At 39.6% G+C, this 16,357-nt stretch overlaps 1 protein-coding gene across 2 annotated transcripts in view; it reads left to right on the top strand.

The window, feature by feature from the left end:
* The first annotated feature begins 636 nt into the window (after positions 1–636).
* The window catches only part of LOC114416613 (DExH-box ATP-dependent RNA helicase DExH14), a 61,587-nt gene continuing 45,866 nt past the window's right edge, over positions 637–16,357 (top strand). The window contains exons 1-9 of one of the 2 annotated variants that reach the window (XM_028381545.1): positions 637–925; positions 1,067–1,128; positions 1,243–1,414; positions 2,705–3,149; positions 3,248–3,313; positions 11,875–11,979; positions 12,096–12,398; positions 12,720–12,836; positions 12,968–13,027. In XM_028381545.1, coding sequence (XP_028237346.1) covers positions 819–925; positions 1,067–1,128; positions 1,243–1,414; positions 2,705–3,149; positions 3,248–3,313; positions 11,875–11,979; positions 12,096–12,398; positions 12,720–12,836; positions 12,968–13,027 — 1,437 coding nt within the window. In that variant the 5' untranslated portion in view covers positions 637–818. Of the gene's footprint in view, positions 926–1,066; positions 1,129–1,242; positions 1,415–2,704; positions 3,150–3,247; positions 3,352–11,874; positions 11,980–12,095; positions 12,399–12,719; positions 12,837–12,967; positions 13,028–16,357 lie in introns of those variants that run through there. The other variant, XM_028381546.1, reaches the window with a different exon arrangement.

Below are 16,357 nucleotides of genomic sequence, written 5' to 3'. Positions count from 1 at the left end.
GAGTGATACGAAGAGTTTAGTTGATATTTAATCTCAATTGCACATTTGATCAAATGATATGCCTTTATCAAATAAGAGTGTCTCCTTTTATTTTGGATGAGAGAAGATTCATTCACAAATAAATATACATAGACACCTATATGCTATGTAACATGTATGATGAGTGATATGATTTAATAGAAAAAATAGAGATAAAGAGAAAACAAAGATGTCAACTAGGGTATGTTGGACAAACAATTTTAGTTAGTTTCAAACTTTTTTTTAATAATTGAAAAACTTACTTGACTGTTCGATAAATAATCTTTTTTAAGTACATCCTAGTGTTTTTTAGTATCTTTTAGCATTTTTTTTCAAAATGTAACTTGAAATATTTTTTTTAACATTAACTTTTAACTTTTTATTTATTTCAATTTATTTTTAAAATATTTATTCAACTTTCTTATTATTCTTTTAAAATATATCATTTTTTTTATTTTTTTAACTACTTTAATAATTAATTTTATTAAATATTTATTATTTAATAAGTTATAAAAACTTTAAGTCACCCAACTTTTCAACTTCTAATTAACTTTTAACTTTGGTTTTGTCAAAAATATCCTATAAGTGTTTGAAATTTATGGACATGTAACTATAAATCTTCTCCATTTACGCTGTGAGGGTTCGCTCAAGTCCAAGACATAAGCATAACCCGGACCTTGAAACCGGCAACTTGAGTTGAATCACAGCGCAGTATCACGTCTCCACCGATCATCATCTTCTTCGTTCTTCTTTCGAGGAGCGACCGGTTCTGATCAAGGAGTTTCAGGTTATCGTCGAAAATGTTGTTTCAGATTCCTCGCCTCACCAACTCTCTCAGAGATCCCTTCGACGTGGACCAGTACTATCTTCATCGCAAAACCATTCTCCACAACCAAAAACCTAGCAAGTAATCCATTTAATCGCATTCTCAATTACGTTTTTCCATTTTCTCTCCTCTTTTTCCTCTACGTCCTGTTTGGTATTGCTTCATGTTGCTTGTGCAATTAATTGATTGTTTAATATTTACTCTTTGAATTGTGGCATTTAGTTCCGCAAGTTCACTCGATGAATCGGAACTGGCGCGGAAGATTGTGCACGGGTGGGAAAAAGGTACGTTGTGTGCGGTTGTAAAAGCAGTGTGTTAGTAATTTTCAATTGATGCAAAAAATGAATGTTGATAGCGATCGATGACTTGTTTGTGTGTTTGGTGAATTGGTGAAGCAGCTTCGTCGGACGTGCGGCAGGCCTACAAGCAGTTTATAGGAGCGGTGGTGGACTTGGTTGACGGAGAAACGCGCTCCGAGGAGTTCCACGAGGTGGCGCTGACTATGTACCGGCTATTTGGCAGGCCAATGGAGGAGGAGGATCACATTGATAAAATTATTTCAGATAAAAAGTAAGTATTCTCAAACTCGAGACTCGAGAGTCTACATAAACTCGGGGATCTTCTGCAGAGTCCACTCTTAAACTTGTAAGAGTTTACCTATTATAAGAAAGGCAAATGCTAAGGGCACTAGTTAAGAAACTTAAGTAGAAATATTTTTATTAGAAGGTGGAAAATTGTGCTGTGCATGATCTTTTTTGCACTCTCCTATGATTTTCCCACTAAATACTTTTTTCTTTTTAGTTCCTTAACCAATGCCTTAGGGCATGGGTTAGCAAGACCCTATAAAAAATAATATTAAAAAAACTTATATGTGTAACATATTACTCTTAACATGACATTTCAACTCCATAATAAAGTAAAATGAAAAATCACAACAATAAAGTGTGATAGTACATTAGTACTAAATAAGATCAAACTATATAAATGATCAAATCATAGATAAATTCGTACGTTCCTAAAGTAAAATCATTTAAAAAAGGAGTTAATTTCTTCAAATCATTTGAGCCGTAGTAAAACACTAACACTGTAGGGTCAATGGGGGGCAAAAATTACATTTGATTTCAAACTTGCTAACTCTCTTCTTGAGTCGTGAGTTTAAAGAGTTTACTTGAGTTTATCTTTATCTAAAAGAGTTTGATGGTGAGTTAACTTGAGAGTTTGACAACCTTGATAATAGTTGTCAGTAATCTGAATTCTGAAATGCTTGAGGGTGTTTGTAAAAGTGTTAACATCCCGTTGAATGAATCCACCAAAAATCTCCTGTCACGCTTAATTTCGTGGAACTGGAACATTTGAAACTGCTGCTCAAACTGGTAAACAAACACACATTGATAGTTGGTTTTTGAGATCTCGCTTTCACACTTTATTGAAATAAGGGTCCTGCTGGTTGGTGGCCTTAGGTTTCTGGTTAAGCAATCAATAGTAGAAGATTTTTATTGGAAATTATGTTGGGGATGCATTGGAAATCATGGTGGGGGTGCATTAATAACATTTTTTAATAAGAGCTTTCCACTTTTAGTTCATTAACCAGTGCCTTTGCATTTTTCATGAAGTAATTATTCAATTTTGCATGGCTTTTGGATCTAAAGAATTTAATGAGCCTTACTAACTATTGTATAGAGGATTTTGAGTACACTGTTTGTGGAAGTTCTCTTATTTGTATTGCCAGGTGCATGTTACCAAATACAGAGGCCATAATATGGCGTAAATATATGATTGATTATTATGTGTCTTGAATATGGAGAGATTGGAGAATTTGTTCAAGATTTTAAACTTTCAGTGTGCAACATTGGTATGCAGGTTAGAATTACAAAAACTTGTTGGACGCACAGTTACTGATGCCAAGTTGAGGCAAGTTGCATCTCTAGCACAGCGACTTTTAAATTTGCAGCCGAGCAATAAAAACTCTGCCATTTCTTTTGAAAGAAATCTAGATGCTAACGAGGATTTAGAATTTGGAGCTGATTTGTTTTTTCAAGCACCAGCTCGTTTCTTGGTTGATGTATCCTTAGATGATGGGGATATGATGGATTTTGAAAGCACTGTTTCATTAGAATTTCACAAAGAACAGTATGGCCATAATGTCCCAACAGATCATTCTGTTGTTAACAGGGAAAAGTTCAACCTGACTTGGTTACGAGATGCATGTGATAAAATAGTTAAGAATTGTAATTCACAATTATCCCAAGATGAATTGGCAATGGCCATTTGTCGGGTTCTTTATTCCGAAAAGCCTGGTGAAGAGGTATTGCTTGTCTCAATCTCTTTTTAACAGGTATATATAATATATAACTACAGTTTTCTGCAATGTTGAAACTTTGTTTTTTCCCTCTCTCCTTGAAGATAGCTGGAGATCTGTTGGATCTTGTTGGCGATAGTGCATTTGAAACTGTGCAAATTTTTTTATTGGTGAGAATATGCTAATTCCACTCTCGTTTTTTCAAAAGGTTATTACCATTGATAATTCTTTGTGAACTTTTCTCTTCCTTCATCCATATCCAAGTAATGATTGCTTCATATGCTGTGTTAGGTTTTCTTGAAATCTGACATTTTTTTTCTTTGTTTGAATAATTCTTTGTAATGATTGATGAACTTCACTTTAAGACTGAAGGCATGCCTATCAATTATCTTATAGTGAAACTCTCAAATTTAGAAGGAATAATATTATTGTATATTTTTTATGAGGTACATCAGGTGCCTATATATACACAAGCCTGTTGGCTATTTTAGGAAATAGGGACAATTAATTCTAGGGGACAAATCCCTGTGATTATGGGATTGCTTCCTAATATACACACCTAGTATTAATAGCAAGATACAAAATAGATACATTTTTTTTTTTGCTCAGCAAAATTAGATATTATATATATTGAAAAGTACCAGAGGTACTAAGGTTACATTGTAGATAAATTTGTGCATTTGGTTGCTGTTTTATAACAGAACCGCTTACAACAAGCTAATGATACATAGATTCTGAAAAGTACCAGAGGTACTAAGGTTACATTGTAGATAAATTTGTGCATTTGGTTGCTGTTTTATAACAGAACCGCTTACAACAAGCTAATGATACATAGATTCTTGTTGCTAGGACATGGAGAATATGTGGAGAAGTATTTTGGGAGTGGTGTCATATGGTCAGCGGCTCTTGAGTCTAGTATCCAATAATGGGTAAAAGGTGTTTTTTTTTTGGAAGGCAAAAGATATATATATTATTAATAATAGAAAAACTAGTACCAGTGGTACTAGAGATAGATACAAAGCACCAGAGTGCTGCCCTCCAAAAAACCCATCCTAAACCATGAGATTAAGGAAACCCAACAAATCTATCCAAAGAACTTCGAAATATTGGAAGACCAGTGGGTGAAGCTAGTATTGAAATCTTTATCTTTAGCCTTGAACCAGGACCAAAGAAGGTAAATGGCATGATCCATGACTTTATAGGGGTCGAATGGGCTTCCTTGGAAAATCAGATTGTTTCTATGGTGCCAAATAGAACTATTCAAGGCAATCCACCAACCACCCCTATTATCCTGATTTACAGGATCCCCAAAGCCTTCACAGAATTGAGTAAAGTGGCACTTTGGATGACTTGGCAGGGGGCCTACTACCCGGATCCATCTCATGGATTCCCACCATAAACCTTTTGTCAAATTACAATTGAAGAAAAGGTGAGCCACATCCTCCAGTGCAGTACCACACAAAGGACAGTTTTGGTCCTGGATATTAATGTCTCTTCTTAGGAGATTTTCCTTGGTGGGGAGTCTATTTTTAAGGAGTCTCCAACAGAAAACTGTTGCCCGAGGGGGAATTTTCAATTTCCAGATTTGCTTATATATCTTCCCATCTGTGTTTGCTGTATTGAGGTTAGTGCAGACATTGTAAGCTGATTTAGTAGTGTATTGACCATGGGGTTCAGCTAACCACACCATAGAGTCTTTACTATTCCTCTGAATAGGAATGGAGCTTATTTCCTCCATGAACTGCACAGCTATATCATTTTCATGATCGAAAAGATTTCTCCTCCACCTGAGGTCCCACTCCCAACTATCATTAATGAAGTTGCCCATGCTTGAGATGAAGGAGCTTTGCTGTCTACTAATCCGAAAAAGCTGATTATACTTTTGCTCAAGAGTGTAATCTGCCCCAAGCCACCTATCTGTCCAAAATTTGATATTTTCCCCACTCCCAACCTTCCAAGTCATATTCTGACTGAAAATATTAGGATCCAACTGCTGGTAAATCTTTCTAATATCCCTCCACCAGTGAGAATGGCCCCTCTTGTTAGACTGAAGCTGGAACTCTGACCAATCCCCATATTTAGATTTTAGGACTCTGACCCAGAGTTGCTGCTGACCAGAGGCAAAGGCCCAAATCCACCTTCCCATTAGAGCTGTGTTAAATTTCGAAATATCCTTTACACCCAAACCCCCCTCATGCTTGGGCTGACAAATATCCTCCCATTTCACCCAAGGGATTTTGTGATGGGTATTGTCACCACCCCACAGGAAATTTCTTTGTAAGGAAATGAGAATATGGACTACCCTTTGAGGTATCTTAAAAAAAGAGAGGAGGTAAATTGGGAGGGCATTCAAGACAGAATTGATTAAAGTGAGCTTCCCTCCCATAGATATATCTTTGCTGGCCCATTTGGATAATCTAGATTTGAACCTATTGATGAGAGGCTCCCACACCATCAGACTTGAGGGGTTGGCACCAATGGGGATGTCTAAGTATAGAAAAGGATGGTCCATTTGACCACAGTTCAGAGTATGAGCTGCTTCCACACCCCAGTTAGCTCCTCCACCAATTATCCCAAATTGGCTTTTCGTGAAATTAATCTTCAAGCCAGAAGCCATTTCAAAGCCTCTGAGGAGAGCCTTTACAGCAGAAACATTCTCCCAAGCAACCTCACCCACAAAAACAGTGTCGTCCGCATATTGCAATATATTAATAGGTTCCTTCCTCTTCCCAACTAAGTAGCTTCTGTAGAGATTTTTCTGAGCTGCTTCCCTCATCATACCAGTGAGACCTTCTCCGACTATGTTAAAAAGCAAGGGGGCTAAAGGGTCCCCTTGTCTCAAGCCTCTCGTTGGGCTGAATTCCTTAGATGGGCTACCATTAATCAAGACTGAAATGGTTGCTGATTGAAGGCAAGATGATATCCAATTCCTCCATTTTTGGCAGAACCCCAACCTAGACATCATATAGTCCAAGAAGGACCAAGAAACAGAGTCGTAAGCCTTTTCAAAATCAACCTTGAAGATCATTGCTGGCTTGTTACTTCTCTTTGCTTCCTCCACCACCTCGTTAAGGATCAAAATGCCGTGAAGAATATGTCTTCCCTTGATAAAAGCTGACTGTCTTTCATCAATGATATCATCCATAACAGACCTTAGTCTATTAGACAGCAGCTTAGCTATCACTTTATACATGCAGCCTATCAAAGATATAGGTCTGTAATCATTGAAGGATTGCGGATGATTTATTTTGGGGATTAAGGCCACAAAGGAAGCATTGCTGCCCCTAGGGAAGCTTCCGTGGGCATAGAACTCATCCACAAATCTCCTGAACTCTGGATTCAGGACATCCCAGAAATGTTTGATAAAATTAAAGTTTAAACCATCAGGCCCAGGGCATTTGTCCCCTCCACAGCCCCACACTGCTTCTTTAATCTCTTGATCAGAGAAAGGGGTAATCAGCTGGTCACTTTGCCCTTGAGAGATAGTTTTAAAGTGAACCCCATCTAAAGTAGGTCTAGATTGCAGTTGTTCAGAGAATCTATTCTGGAAAAACTTAGCAGCTTCATTCTTCACTATGTGAGGTTGCTGAACCCACTCCCCCTCTATAAGGATACCTGGAATAGCATTATAAACTCTCCTGAAATTTATCAATTTGTGAAAATAAGAAGTGTTGGAATCCCCTTCCTTCAACCATCTTGTCCTGGATTTTTGTCTCATTAGAGATTCAAAGGCAATTGAAGCATTCCAAAGATCCTGCTGAAGAGCTTTTCTGTCCACCAACTCTTGGGCAGTCAGGTTTCGATGAGAGGCTAGGTTCTCCACCTCATTTAACTTCTGTTGTATGTTAAGGATCTTCTGGGCATTAATATTCCCCTCAATCTTGCTCCACTGCTTGATATTAGCTTTAAGGTGTTTCAGCTTGTTCTTAAGGACAAAACCCCCCCAACCCCCCTGCTGGTCCTTGATCCAAGCTTCCCTAACCATTTTTTGGTATCCCTTCTGCTGCAGCCACCAATCAAAGACTCTAAACGGCTTTGGACCCCAATCCACCTTGCTGGTTTGCAAGATGGTTGGGCAATGATCAGAAAGGTTCCTTTGGAGGACAAGTTGGCAGCTCTCAGGCCATAAAGATAGCCAGTTTTCTGAGACCAAAAATCTATCCAGCCTACTTTTCACACAACCATTAGGTCTGATCCAAGTAAAGCTGTTTCCAGCACATTTAATTTCCTGAATCTCCATGTCAGAAATCCATTGATTAAAAGCAGAAATATCATAAGGATCTGCCCTTCTTTGAGATAGACTAATTCTTTCTTCTGGACATCTGATACTGTTAAAATCACCAAGCAGGCACCACAGACCACACGGATTAGAAGCCTTTAATTGCCTCAGATCATCCCATAAAGCTTTCTTCCCCACCATATCACAAGGGGCATAAACGTTGACAATTGTCAACTTCTGATTGTTACTTATGCATCTCCCTTCCAGCATTAAAAAACTTCTACCTTTCTCCCTTCTTTCCACTTCAAAAATGGAGTTATTCCATATGCAAAGAAGGCCACCAGCAGCCTGCACAGAGGGAACATAATCCCACTGGGCAGAGGAGTCCCCCCAAATAGCTTGGCATATATTTTTAGAAAAAGTCTCCCTTTTGGTTTCTTGGAGACACACAATATCCACTTTGTGCTTTGCAATGAGCCTTCTAACAGCAGTCCATTTGACACCCCTCCCCAAGCCTCTAGAATTATAGGACAAAATGATCATAATTGCTGGGTTTTATTTCCCTTCTCTGCTGCCTTCACAACGTCCTTATTCTCCATGTCCAGCAACATTCCTTTTATCCTATTGTCATCTTCCCCATAAGACATACCCACTTCCTTCAGGAGAGCACACTGGAGCTCTATAGAATCCTCTTGTATTGGGGGCAGAATAGCATATTTAGAAGCTAGGTTGAGGTCCACGTTTGACTCAGACTGATGGGCCTTACCTTTACTTGTCAACACCTCCTTTCTTCTAACATAGACCTTTTTGGCAGAAAGTAATGGGCCATTTCTCTGTTGGCCCACTACTGCAGATTCTCCTTCAAAAAACTCACGTGGCCAAGCTTTTTGGTGCTCCTCTTCAATGACTTTCTTTTCGTTGCCCGAGGCTTCCCCACAAGTGTTAAACCCCTGAATCTCAACAACATGACCGTCGATAGAGGTAGGCTTTTCATATAAAAGGCTTACCAGAGTAGGGCTTTCTTCAGGAGCATTAAATGCTGAACCATTTTCGGAAAAATGGCCGTTGTGAGTAGCCTGCACCTTCTGGACATGAGGGCTTTGTTGACTTAGAGCGTTGTCATTTGCTGGTTGGTCCACGTCAGCGCTAGGAGAGTCGGACCGGTCCTTGCCAGAACGACCAAGGGGTTGAACCCATTGGTCTCTACGCTCTATGGGTAGAGAGGAAAAGTTCGTGTGGTCAGAGAAACCACCGAGGATGTCGTCGGAGACTCCGTCGGAGGTATCATCACCGACCATAACCCCGGAGATGTCGTCGCCCTCTGAAACGGGGGTGTTTGGCTGTGTGGAGAAAGGCGAGGGGGGGAGCCACGAGTTCCAACCGGGTTTCTTCGATCTCCCGAAGCTCGAAACATCCTCCGCCACGTGGATATCATAACGTTCGCCGTCGATGGTTGCCGGCACCGTCACCTGAAACATCGGCTTCATCTTCGTCCTAATAAGAACACGCGCCACGTCCATCCTCTGTTTGGCCTCTACAAACTCATCCACTTCCACCACCTCTCCGATCTCCACCAGAACCTTCGCCATGTATTCATCCGCCCATACTGTGGGAGGAAGTCCCCATATAAGAGCCCAGGTGAGTCTATGGGTCAATCGTATCGTCGGAGACCATCGCTGAAGCTCCATGATGGGGGAGGATCCAGTCTCCTCTTCACGTTGGATGAGACGAGTAGCCCTGGAATCCTCCATATGGGGGAAAAGCACCCAGTCGTCGCCCCAGTATGTTGGATTATCATCGTCTTCCAACACCCACTTCAACTCCTCCTCCACCCTCTCAAACATACCTCTGTTCTTCAGTCTACCTACCCACGCCTTGTGAAGCCATTCCGTTTTCACCTTGCTCGTATTAAGGACCACTGTACTGTGAGTGTCCTTATCAGCACATTTTGCTACTTCATTCCGACACAGGGAACTCAGATGTCCAGGTTCAGTCTCCTTAACCACCTCAGCATATGATCGAGGTCTTCCATGTTCAACCACTATTCTGTTATCCATGTGGGCACCTCTGTCTCTACCATTACCTCGCGTGACATTGTCCCTTTGGTTTGTGCAAAGCATCTTCTCCCTATCAAACTTCGGCCTATTGACAAACACCCTTTGCCCCCCTATGAATAGATTGCTATCTAAGCTCCTTTCCAAACTCTGTACATCCGTCACCTCCTTGAACCTTACAAAGCCGAACCTATGGCCCATTTTGTTTTTGGTTCTGGATATAAATACCTCCCAAACCTTCCCCCACTTCTGGAACTTCTGCCACATGTCTTGCTCGGTGATCTCTTCCGGGAATCTGGAGAAATAAAAGGTCGTGACGTCCTCCTTGTTCCTCCATGTCTGTCTCTTCGCTTTCCGTTGGTAAATGTTCGTACCCAGTCTACCTCTACTGGTCTCTCTATTCCTTTTTCTTCTTCGTGATACAACAACCCAGTCACCATGATCAGTGGTATCTTGAAGCACCCTCTCCTTCTCTGCATTCCAGCTTACTACATGCCTTCGATAATGGCCATGTCGTCCGTCGTTACTGTTCCATTTGTTATGACCAGTTTGAAACTTAGTCACCAGGCTACATCTTGGAGAAGATGCTCTTTTCTGACGGACTCTACCTTCCTCCTGCCAACGAGGGAACCTTCTAGCGTTCGATGTTCTCCGCCCTTGATTCTCCCATATCTCATCTTTTGCCTCTCTGTGTGATCGAACTCTCTCCCTCGGTCTCCCTACACGCACACTTCCCCTCCCTCTCACCTGTACACGATGAGTTCTCTGTCTCTCGTGGACACGGTGAGTGGCCTCACTCTCTCTCACTGTCTCTCCTTCTCACGTTTTCTCTCTCTCTCTCTCTAATCTCTCTCTGTCTCTCTCGCTGTTTCTCTCTCTTCTCTCTCATTGCATATTATAACTCAGCACTTTTACTTTAATGGGTAAAAGGTGTATCTGAAACATTAAATCCAAAGGAAACTAGAAACTTACTAGAATATGTTAAGGAGCACGTACTTGTGGGCTTTTCCAATTTACTAAGGAGGAATCTTACTCTTTCTATCTCTTCATGATTTAGCTGGACAGATCCTTCACCTTGTCTATTAGCAATGTGTGCTTGTCCCCCCTTTCTTGGAGGGCCTCCCTTGTGTCCCCATTCTCGCTCTCCTTTCTGCCCCCATTCTTGGCTTGGGGTTTTCCATGTAATTTCCAGCACTTCTCCCTTGTGTGGCGTGACTTGTTGTAGTAGGTACACCAGACCCCCTCGTATTTTTTCTGATCAGCAACCATGGTTGTTCCTCCTTCGACCACCATTGCTGAGCTTTTGGTAGTTGGGGTCTCCAGCATCAATCCTCTCCTACTTTCTTCACTCTGGATAATGACTACCACTTCATTAAGCCTTGGGACTTTCTCCTTTCCCAAGATTTGGATTTGGACCTGGTCATATTCAGGATTCAGGCCCACCAAAAAATCATAGACCCTATCTTGTTCAATATACTCCTTAAGGATTGCTGAGTCTTCTGAACACTTAGCTTTTATAACTCGGTAATGGTCCAGTTCCATCCATAGAGACTTGAGTTGATTGGCATATTCCCTTGTTTGGCAGCCACGGTTTTCACCTTTACATCATAGATTTGAGCAGCATCCTTGGCCTTAGAATATGTTTGTTCTACGGCCTCCCAAATTTCCTTTGCTGATTTGAGGAACATGTAGGTATCACTGATTTTTGGGACCATTGAATTCCTCAACCATGCCATGATCATGGAGTCTTCTTCATCCCATGATTTGAACTTGACATCCTTTTCATCAGGGGCAGCATCAATCAGGTGACTGACCTTTCCTTTTCCTTTCAAGATGGTCCTAATGAGTTGAGGTCATTTGAGATAATTCTTTCCAGTTTATCGATAAGCAGAATGAACATTCTGCAATTCACCAGCAGTCTGGGATTTGTCCCCAATTTCCAGAATAGGGTTCACGATTTCAACCATCACAGATAGGTGCAATCAAGGTACAGAGTGAAGTGTGCAGAAATGGAGGCTGCGATAAGGATTAGGGTGTGCAACAATGAAGGCTGCGATAAGGATTAGGGTTGCGTAGTCAGAGGCTCCCAAAGATCAGGAGCTCTGATACCATCTCAGTTTTAGAAGGAATAATATTATTGTATATGTTTTATGCGGTACATCAGGTGCCTATATATACACACAAGCCTGTTGTCTATTTTAGGAAATAGGGACAGTTAATTCTAGGGGACAAATCCCTGTGATTATGGGATTGCTTCCTAATATACACACCTAGTATTAATAGCAAGATGCAAAACAGATACAGAATAAAAATACAGCAGGGATAAAATATAAAACTTCATAAAATAGGAGTAACACAGTTTTGACAGAAACAGTGAAAGATACTGAAGTTTTTTTTTTGTTTTTTTTGTTTGTGGATTTGTTCGAGTCATAGTTGACATTTTTGTGATAATTTGCAGCATCGAAAGGAGATTGTTGATTCTATTCATCATGGCTTATTGGTATTGAAGTCTGATAAAAATGCTTCAAATGCTCAGTCTCGCATGCCTAGTTATGGAACACAGGTATTGATCATGTTCTTTATAATTATCTGTACTTCTTCACTTGTATAAAGTAAAATCCAGACATGTTTCCTTTTTTATTTAAAACACTGCCTTCCTTAAGGAATTGCGTTTTGTAGGTGACTGTTCAAACAGAATCAGAAAAGCAAATTGACAAGCTTCGACGCAAGGAGGAAAAACGAAATAGACGGGGAGTAGAACATGCTGGTGATGGTGAATTGTCTGCACTGGATTTCTCATCTTTACATCAAGCAAGTGAGAGGAAAAAAATGTTTGATGAGATGATTGGTTCTGGAGATAAGTTCGAGTCAATAGCTGTTACTGCTCTTCCTGAAGGAACTGTAAGGAAGCATTTTAAGGGGTATGAAGAGGTTAATATTCCCCCAAAACCAACTGCACCATTGAAACCTGGAGAAAAGCTGGTATATCTCTTATTTATGATTTGTGAATTTCATTCAACTGTTCATTGAGAGATTAAAAGTATTTTTGTTCACTGTAACTTTAATAACATATGAGGTGAGTGAAGGGTGTGATGCATGGAGTGCTATTGCCCTTGGATCTTTGGTTATGAATACCATGCCACAATTAAAAAAATTAAAACTCACCTTTGCAAATTTTCTATTTTTAATTAGATATTAACAAATGCATGACTATCGCTTCCCCCAATACCCAAGTGGTCTTCTGAGTACTGGTTTATGATATAGCACTATTAATGCATATCTACCACAATTATGCACTTTCAGATTGAAATCAGGGAGTTAGATGACTTTGCACAAGCTGCGTTCCGTGGGTACAAATCACTTAATCGCATTCAGAGCAGGATTTTTCCAACTGTTTATGGAACTAATGAGAATATTTTAGTGAGTGATCTATGGTCTATTTTTCAAACATAGTTAATAATTAAAAATGATTATAGAAGCCCTTCATTTAGCAAAAAGAGAAAAAAATGTTACTTTTCTAGTGTAATGAAGTGCTTATCATGTTCCTGCAGGTGTGTGCTCCCACAGGAGCGGGCAAAACTAACATAGCTATGGTTTCCATTTTACACGAGGTGAATAATCACTTGCTTTATATTTACTCTTTTACCGAAAGATATAATTTATTTCTATCTCTGTTTTGAATTGATTTCTTTCCCTGGTGTCATGGGACAAAGAAAGATGTGGATGTAAGGGCTGGGCATGGGTTGGTCAGTTTGGATTTACAGGATATTTAGATCCAAACCATTCAACTGTAATCGGTTTGAATTTTAACTATTTTTTTTCATTAACCCAAAATGAAAATTGAAAAAAGCAGTGTTTCAAGCAGGCAGCTTTTAGTTTCTTTAACGTCTTTTGCATATTAATATGACTTGATAATCATTCTCTAATAATAAAAATAACCTTTTGGCCTTCCATGCACCACTGTTCCCATTAATTTATGATTTGAGAGAGAGATCCAGTTCTTTCCACTACCAGACAAATGCAAAAGGCTAACGGGTTCAGTGTGCAAGTCCCTTCATATTATCGCCACCCAAGCTGGTTCCTTTAGTGTGCAGTGGTGGCAACAAACCCAGCAGCTAACCCTTTTGAGCACTGGCAGTGAATCCACCTCTCTATCCTTTTGCTGTACCCACTCCTCAATCTAAACCAATGATCCGAATCAACCTGTATCTTTTTACCCTTCAATTTGGTTTGGATTGGTTGGGTTATCGGATCAATCCGGATCCATGCCCATCACTAGATTTACTGGCTGATTACTTTGTTTATTCCCTGCATTCTTCCTTGATTGTAAATCTGTCTGAGGTTATAGTTTAATTTACAATTCATTTTCTGTTGTGTTCACCATCATTTTGTTGTGTATTGCACTAACTGGATCGACATTTTTTTCCTTGGATGTGATATTATTCACTGCATATGTATCACAAACTTGAAGGTAAATGAGAAATTCTGTTAAAAGGCTAGTGTCCTAGCTCCGCCTTCTTTCAATTTTCTCCAGTTCTTTTCATTTACAACTTTCAAAGTTTGGATTTATTTGACCAGAACTCTAGGCTGTAGAATTTTGATAGACCTCTTCCAATTACTAAAGTATAGGTCAGGAAAAAGAAAGGATGAGGAGGGTGCACAAAAGAAGAAATTAGGGGAGCAGTAATGGGGATGTTACGGGCATAGAATAATTAGGCCAAAACAGAAGTTAATTGAAGGGGGTCATGCTCATGATTGTCTCTGCTGATGAGAGATGGAATGAGCATGATGGGCATGGGGAAATGAATATTCTGGAATGACACCAGAATAAGCGAGGGAAATGGTATAAGGGGGATAACGTGACTGAGGAGGCAGAGAGAAGATTTTTGGAGGTAGGAAGCTCAGCTCTCGCCGGAGGAGTCTGGGCTTCTGTATTCTCAGCAGAGGTTCTATATGGAGCTAGCCTCTACTGTTCTATTATAAATAAACATCAGATTCTGTCAGATTGATAAAGGCATAAGGAAATCTGGTTTTTGAATAAAACATGAACCTGATGGCTTTGCAGGTCTTATATTGGATGCAAAATAGTAGTTTCTGAAGACATTTAAGGTTATTTGAGCAGGGTATAGGTACTAAAAACTATTGGGTATAGTGGTATTGAAATAAGTTAGACATGAGACTACAAGGAATCTTGACTGGTGGTATATATGACCTAGGAGGAAGAGAAAGAGGAAGAAACCTAGTAGCACAATAAGTTGCTTTTCATCAACTATTGAATGTAAAATGATATTATACCAGATTTTGGTCCCAACCTTTATGTATTGGGACTAATCTGGAATGTAGTTTGTAATTCTAGTACCACTGGTACTCAATTAATAGAATATTATTTTTGCAGAAAAAAAAAATCAACTATTGAATGTGATTTCATGATCCTTGTAAATTTCTTTGTGAAGGATATTCTTCTTTAATCAATCTGATTTGTTTAAAGTTGGGAGATGGCTCAAAAATTAGATTTTGGGAGGATGTGGAAGATATACCCTGGTTGGAAGATTTTCCTCATCTTTTTTGGCTCTCAGATGTTCACAATCTCCAAGGAAAGCATGTTTTTGTTTTGGTTTAACTATGTTTTTAGCCCTTAAACTTTTTTTGAGTTTTCATTTTTAGTCCTTGAACTTTAAATTGACTGGTCTTAGTCCCTGATGTTTTAGTCCGTCAATGATTTTAGTCCTTGCCGTTAAGTGATGACATGGCGCTAGGTTTATTACAATTTAATTACATTTTTCGACTCTTCATTTTTTGGTGGTTAAAAACTACCAAGAATTGCTTGACGATAATTTTTGAAACATATTAAACAAATTCTGCCGGTTTGTAAACCACTAGAAATTGTTTTCCCCTTTCTCTTAATTCGCAAAACACTCGTCAAATCCCAACATCACCAACATCAAACCTGCAATCAGAACAAAAATCCCAGAAACTCAAGAGCCCTTGTGACAAATACGAGGTCTTGCAAATGCAACAATGATGATCGTCGCAGATGAAACAGAGATGAGTGACGCACGTGAATCTCGGTCTCAGTCTGGTTCTTGCTAGCAAAACGCACAAACGATGTTTCACAATAGCAATGTCGACCACGTTGGCCAAATTTGAAGGTTGTGGAGGTTGATGCAAGAGGCCAGATTTGAATGGAGGGAATTCCTTTGCGCGTTGAAATCAAGACTGAGTGTGCGAAGCTGGGTTAGATTTGTCGAATCTATCAACGTGGATTTCACTGGAGAGGGAGAAGCTGGAGAGAATGATGTGGTCTTGCTCACATTGGACCCCCGCGTAGTTGTAGGGTTAAGAGGGTTTGGTCACGTTGTAGCTTCTTGTGTTTTTGGCCGCACGTTGTACTTGCTCTTTGTTGCCAATGTTGCTTCTAGGTAAATCTAATAATCAATCATTTATGCAATGATTTTCTTTGTGTCTCGTCCTTGGATTTTTCCACATTCCAATTGCAATCAAATCACACCTGCATTTTTTGTTACTTTGACTTGAATCATACAATTGCTATTTCCAGTTTACAGCGAGTGTATTGCATGTTTGACTTGAATCACTCAACCAACTTGTTTTGTTCATCCTTGTTCTTTCAAATATAGATTACTCCAAATCATATACAAACGTTAGTAGTTCTAATTTTGTTGACCACGGTGTTGATTCCATATGCTTACGAGCTACAATGGAGGCATAAGGTGAAAGGGACAATGCTTTTATTGATAAAAGGTTAAAGACCACTTGAGTTAGGAATATATCACCGGGAGATTGAAACTTTGTTGAATTTGTGATTGAATCTTATGTACATTGGAAGCAAGTTTTTGATTGGAAATTTTACTTGGCCGGAAAGGGGAAAAAGGAAAGGCAATTTGTGGCGGTTTTTAACTGCCAGAAAATGAATTGTCGGAAAA

The sequence above is a fragment of the Glycine soja genome, chromosome 6 (genome assembly GCF_004193775.1).
Source record: "Glycine soja cultivar W05 chromosome 6, ASM419377v2, whole genome shotgun sequence".
Lineage (NCBI taxonomy): Eukaryota > Viridiplantae > Streptophyta > Magnoliopsida > Fabales > Fabaceae > Glycine > Glycine soja.
Note: the sequence above shows the minus strand (reverse complement) of the source record. Positions and strands in the feature narration are given on the sequence as shown.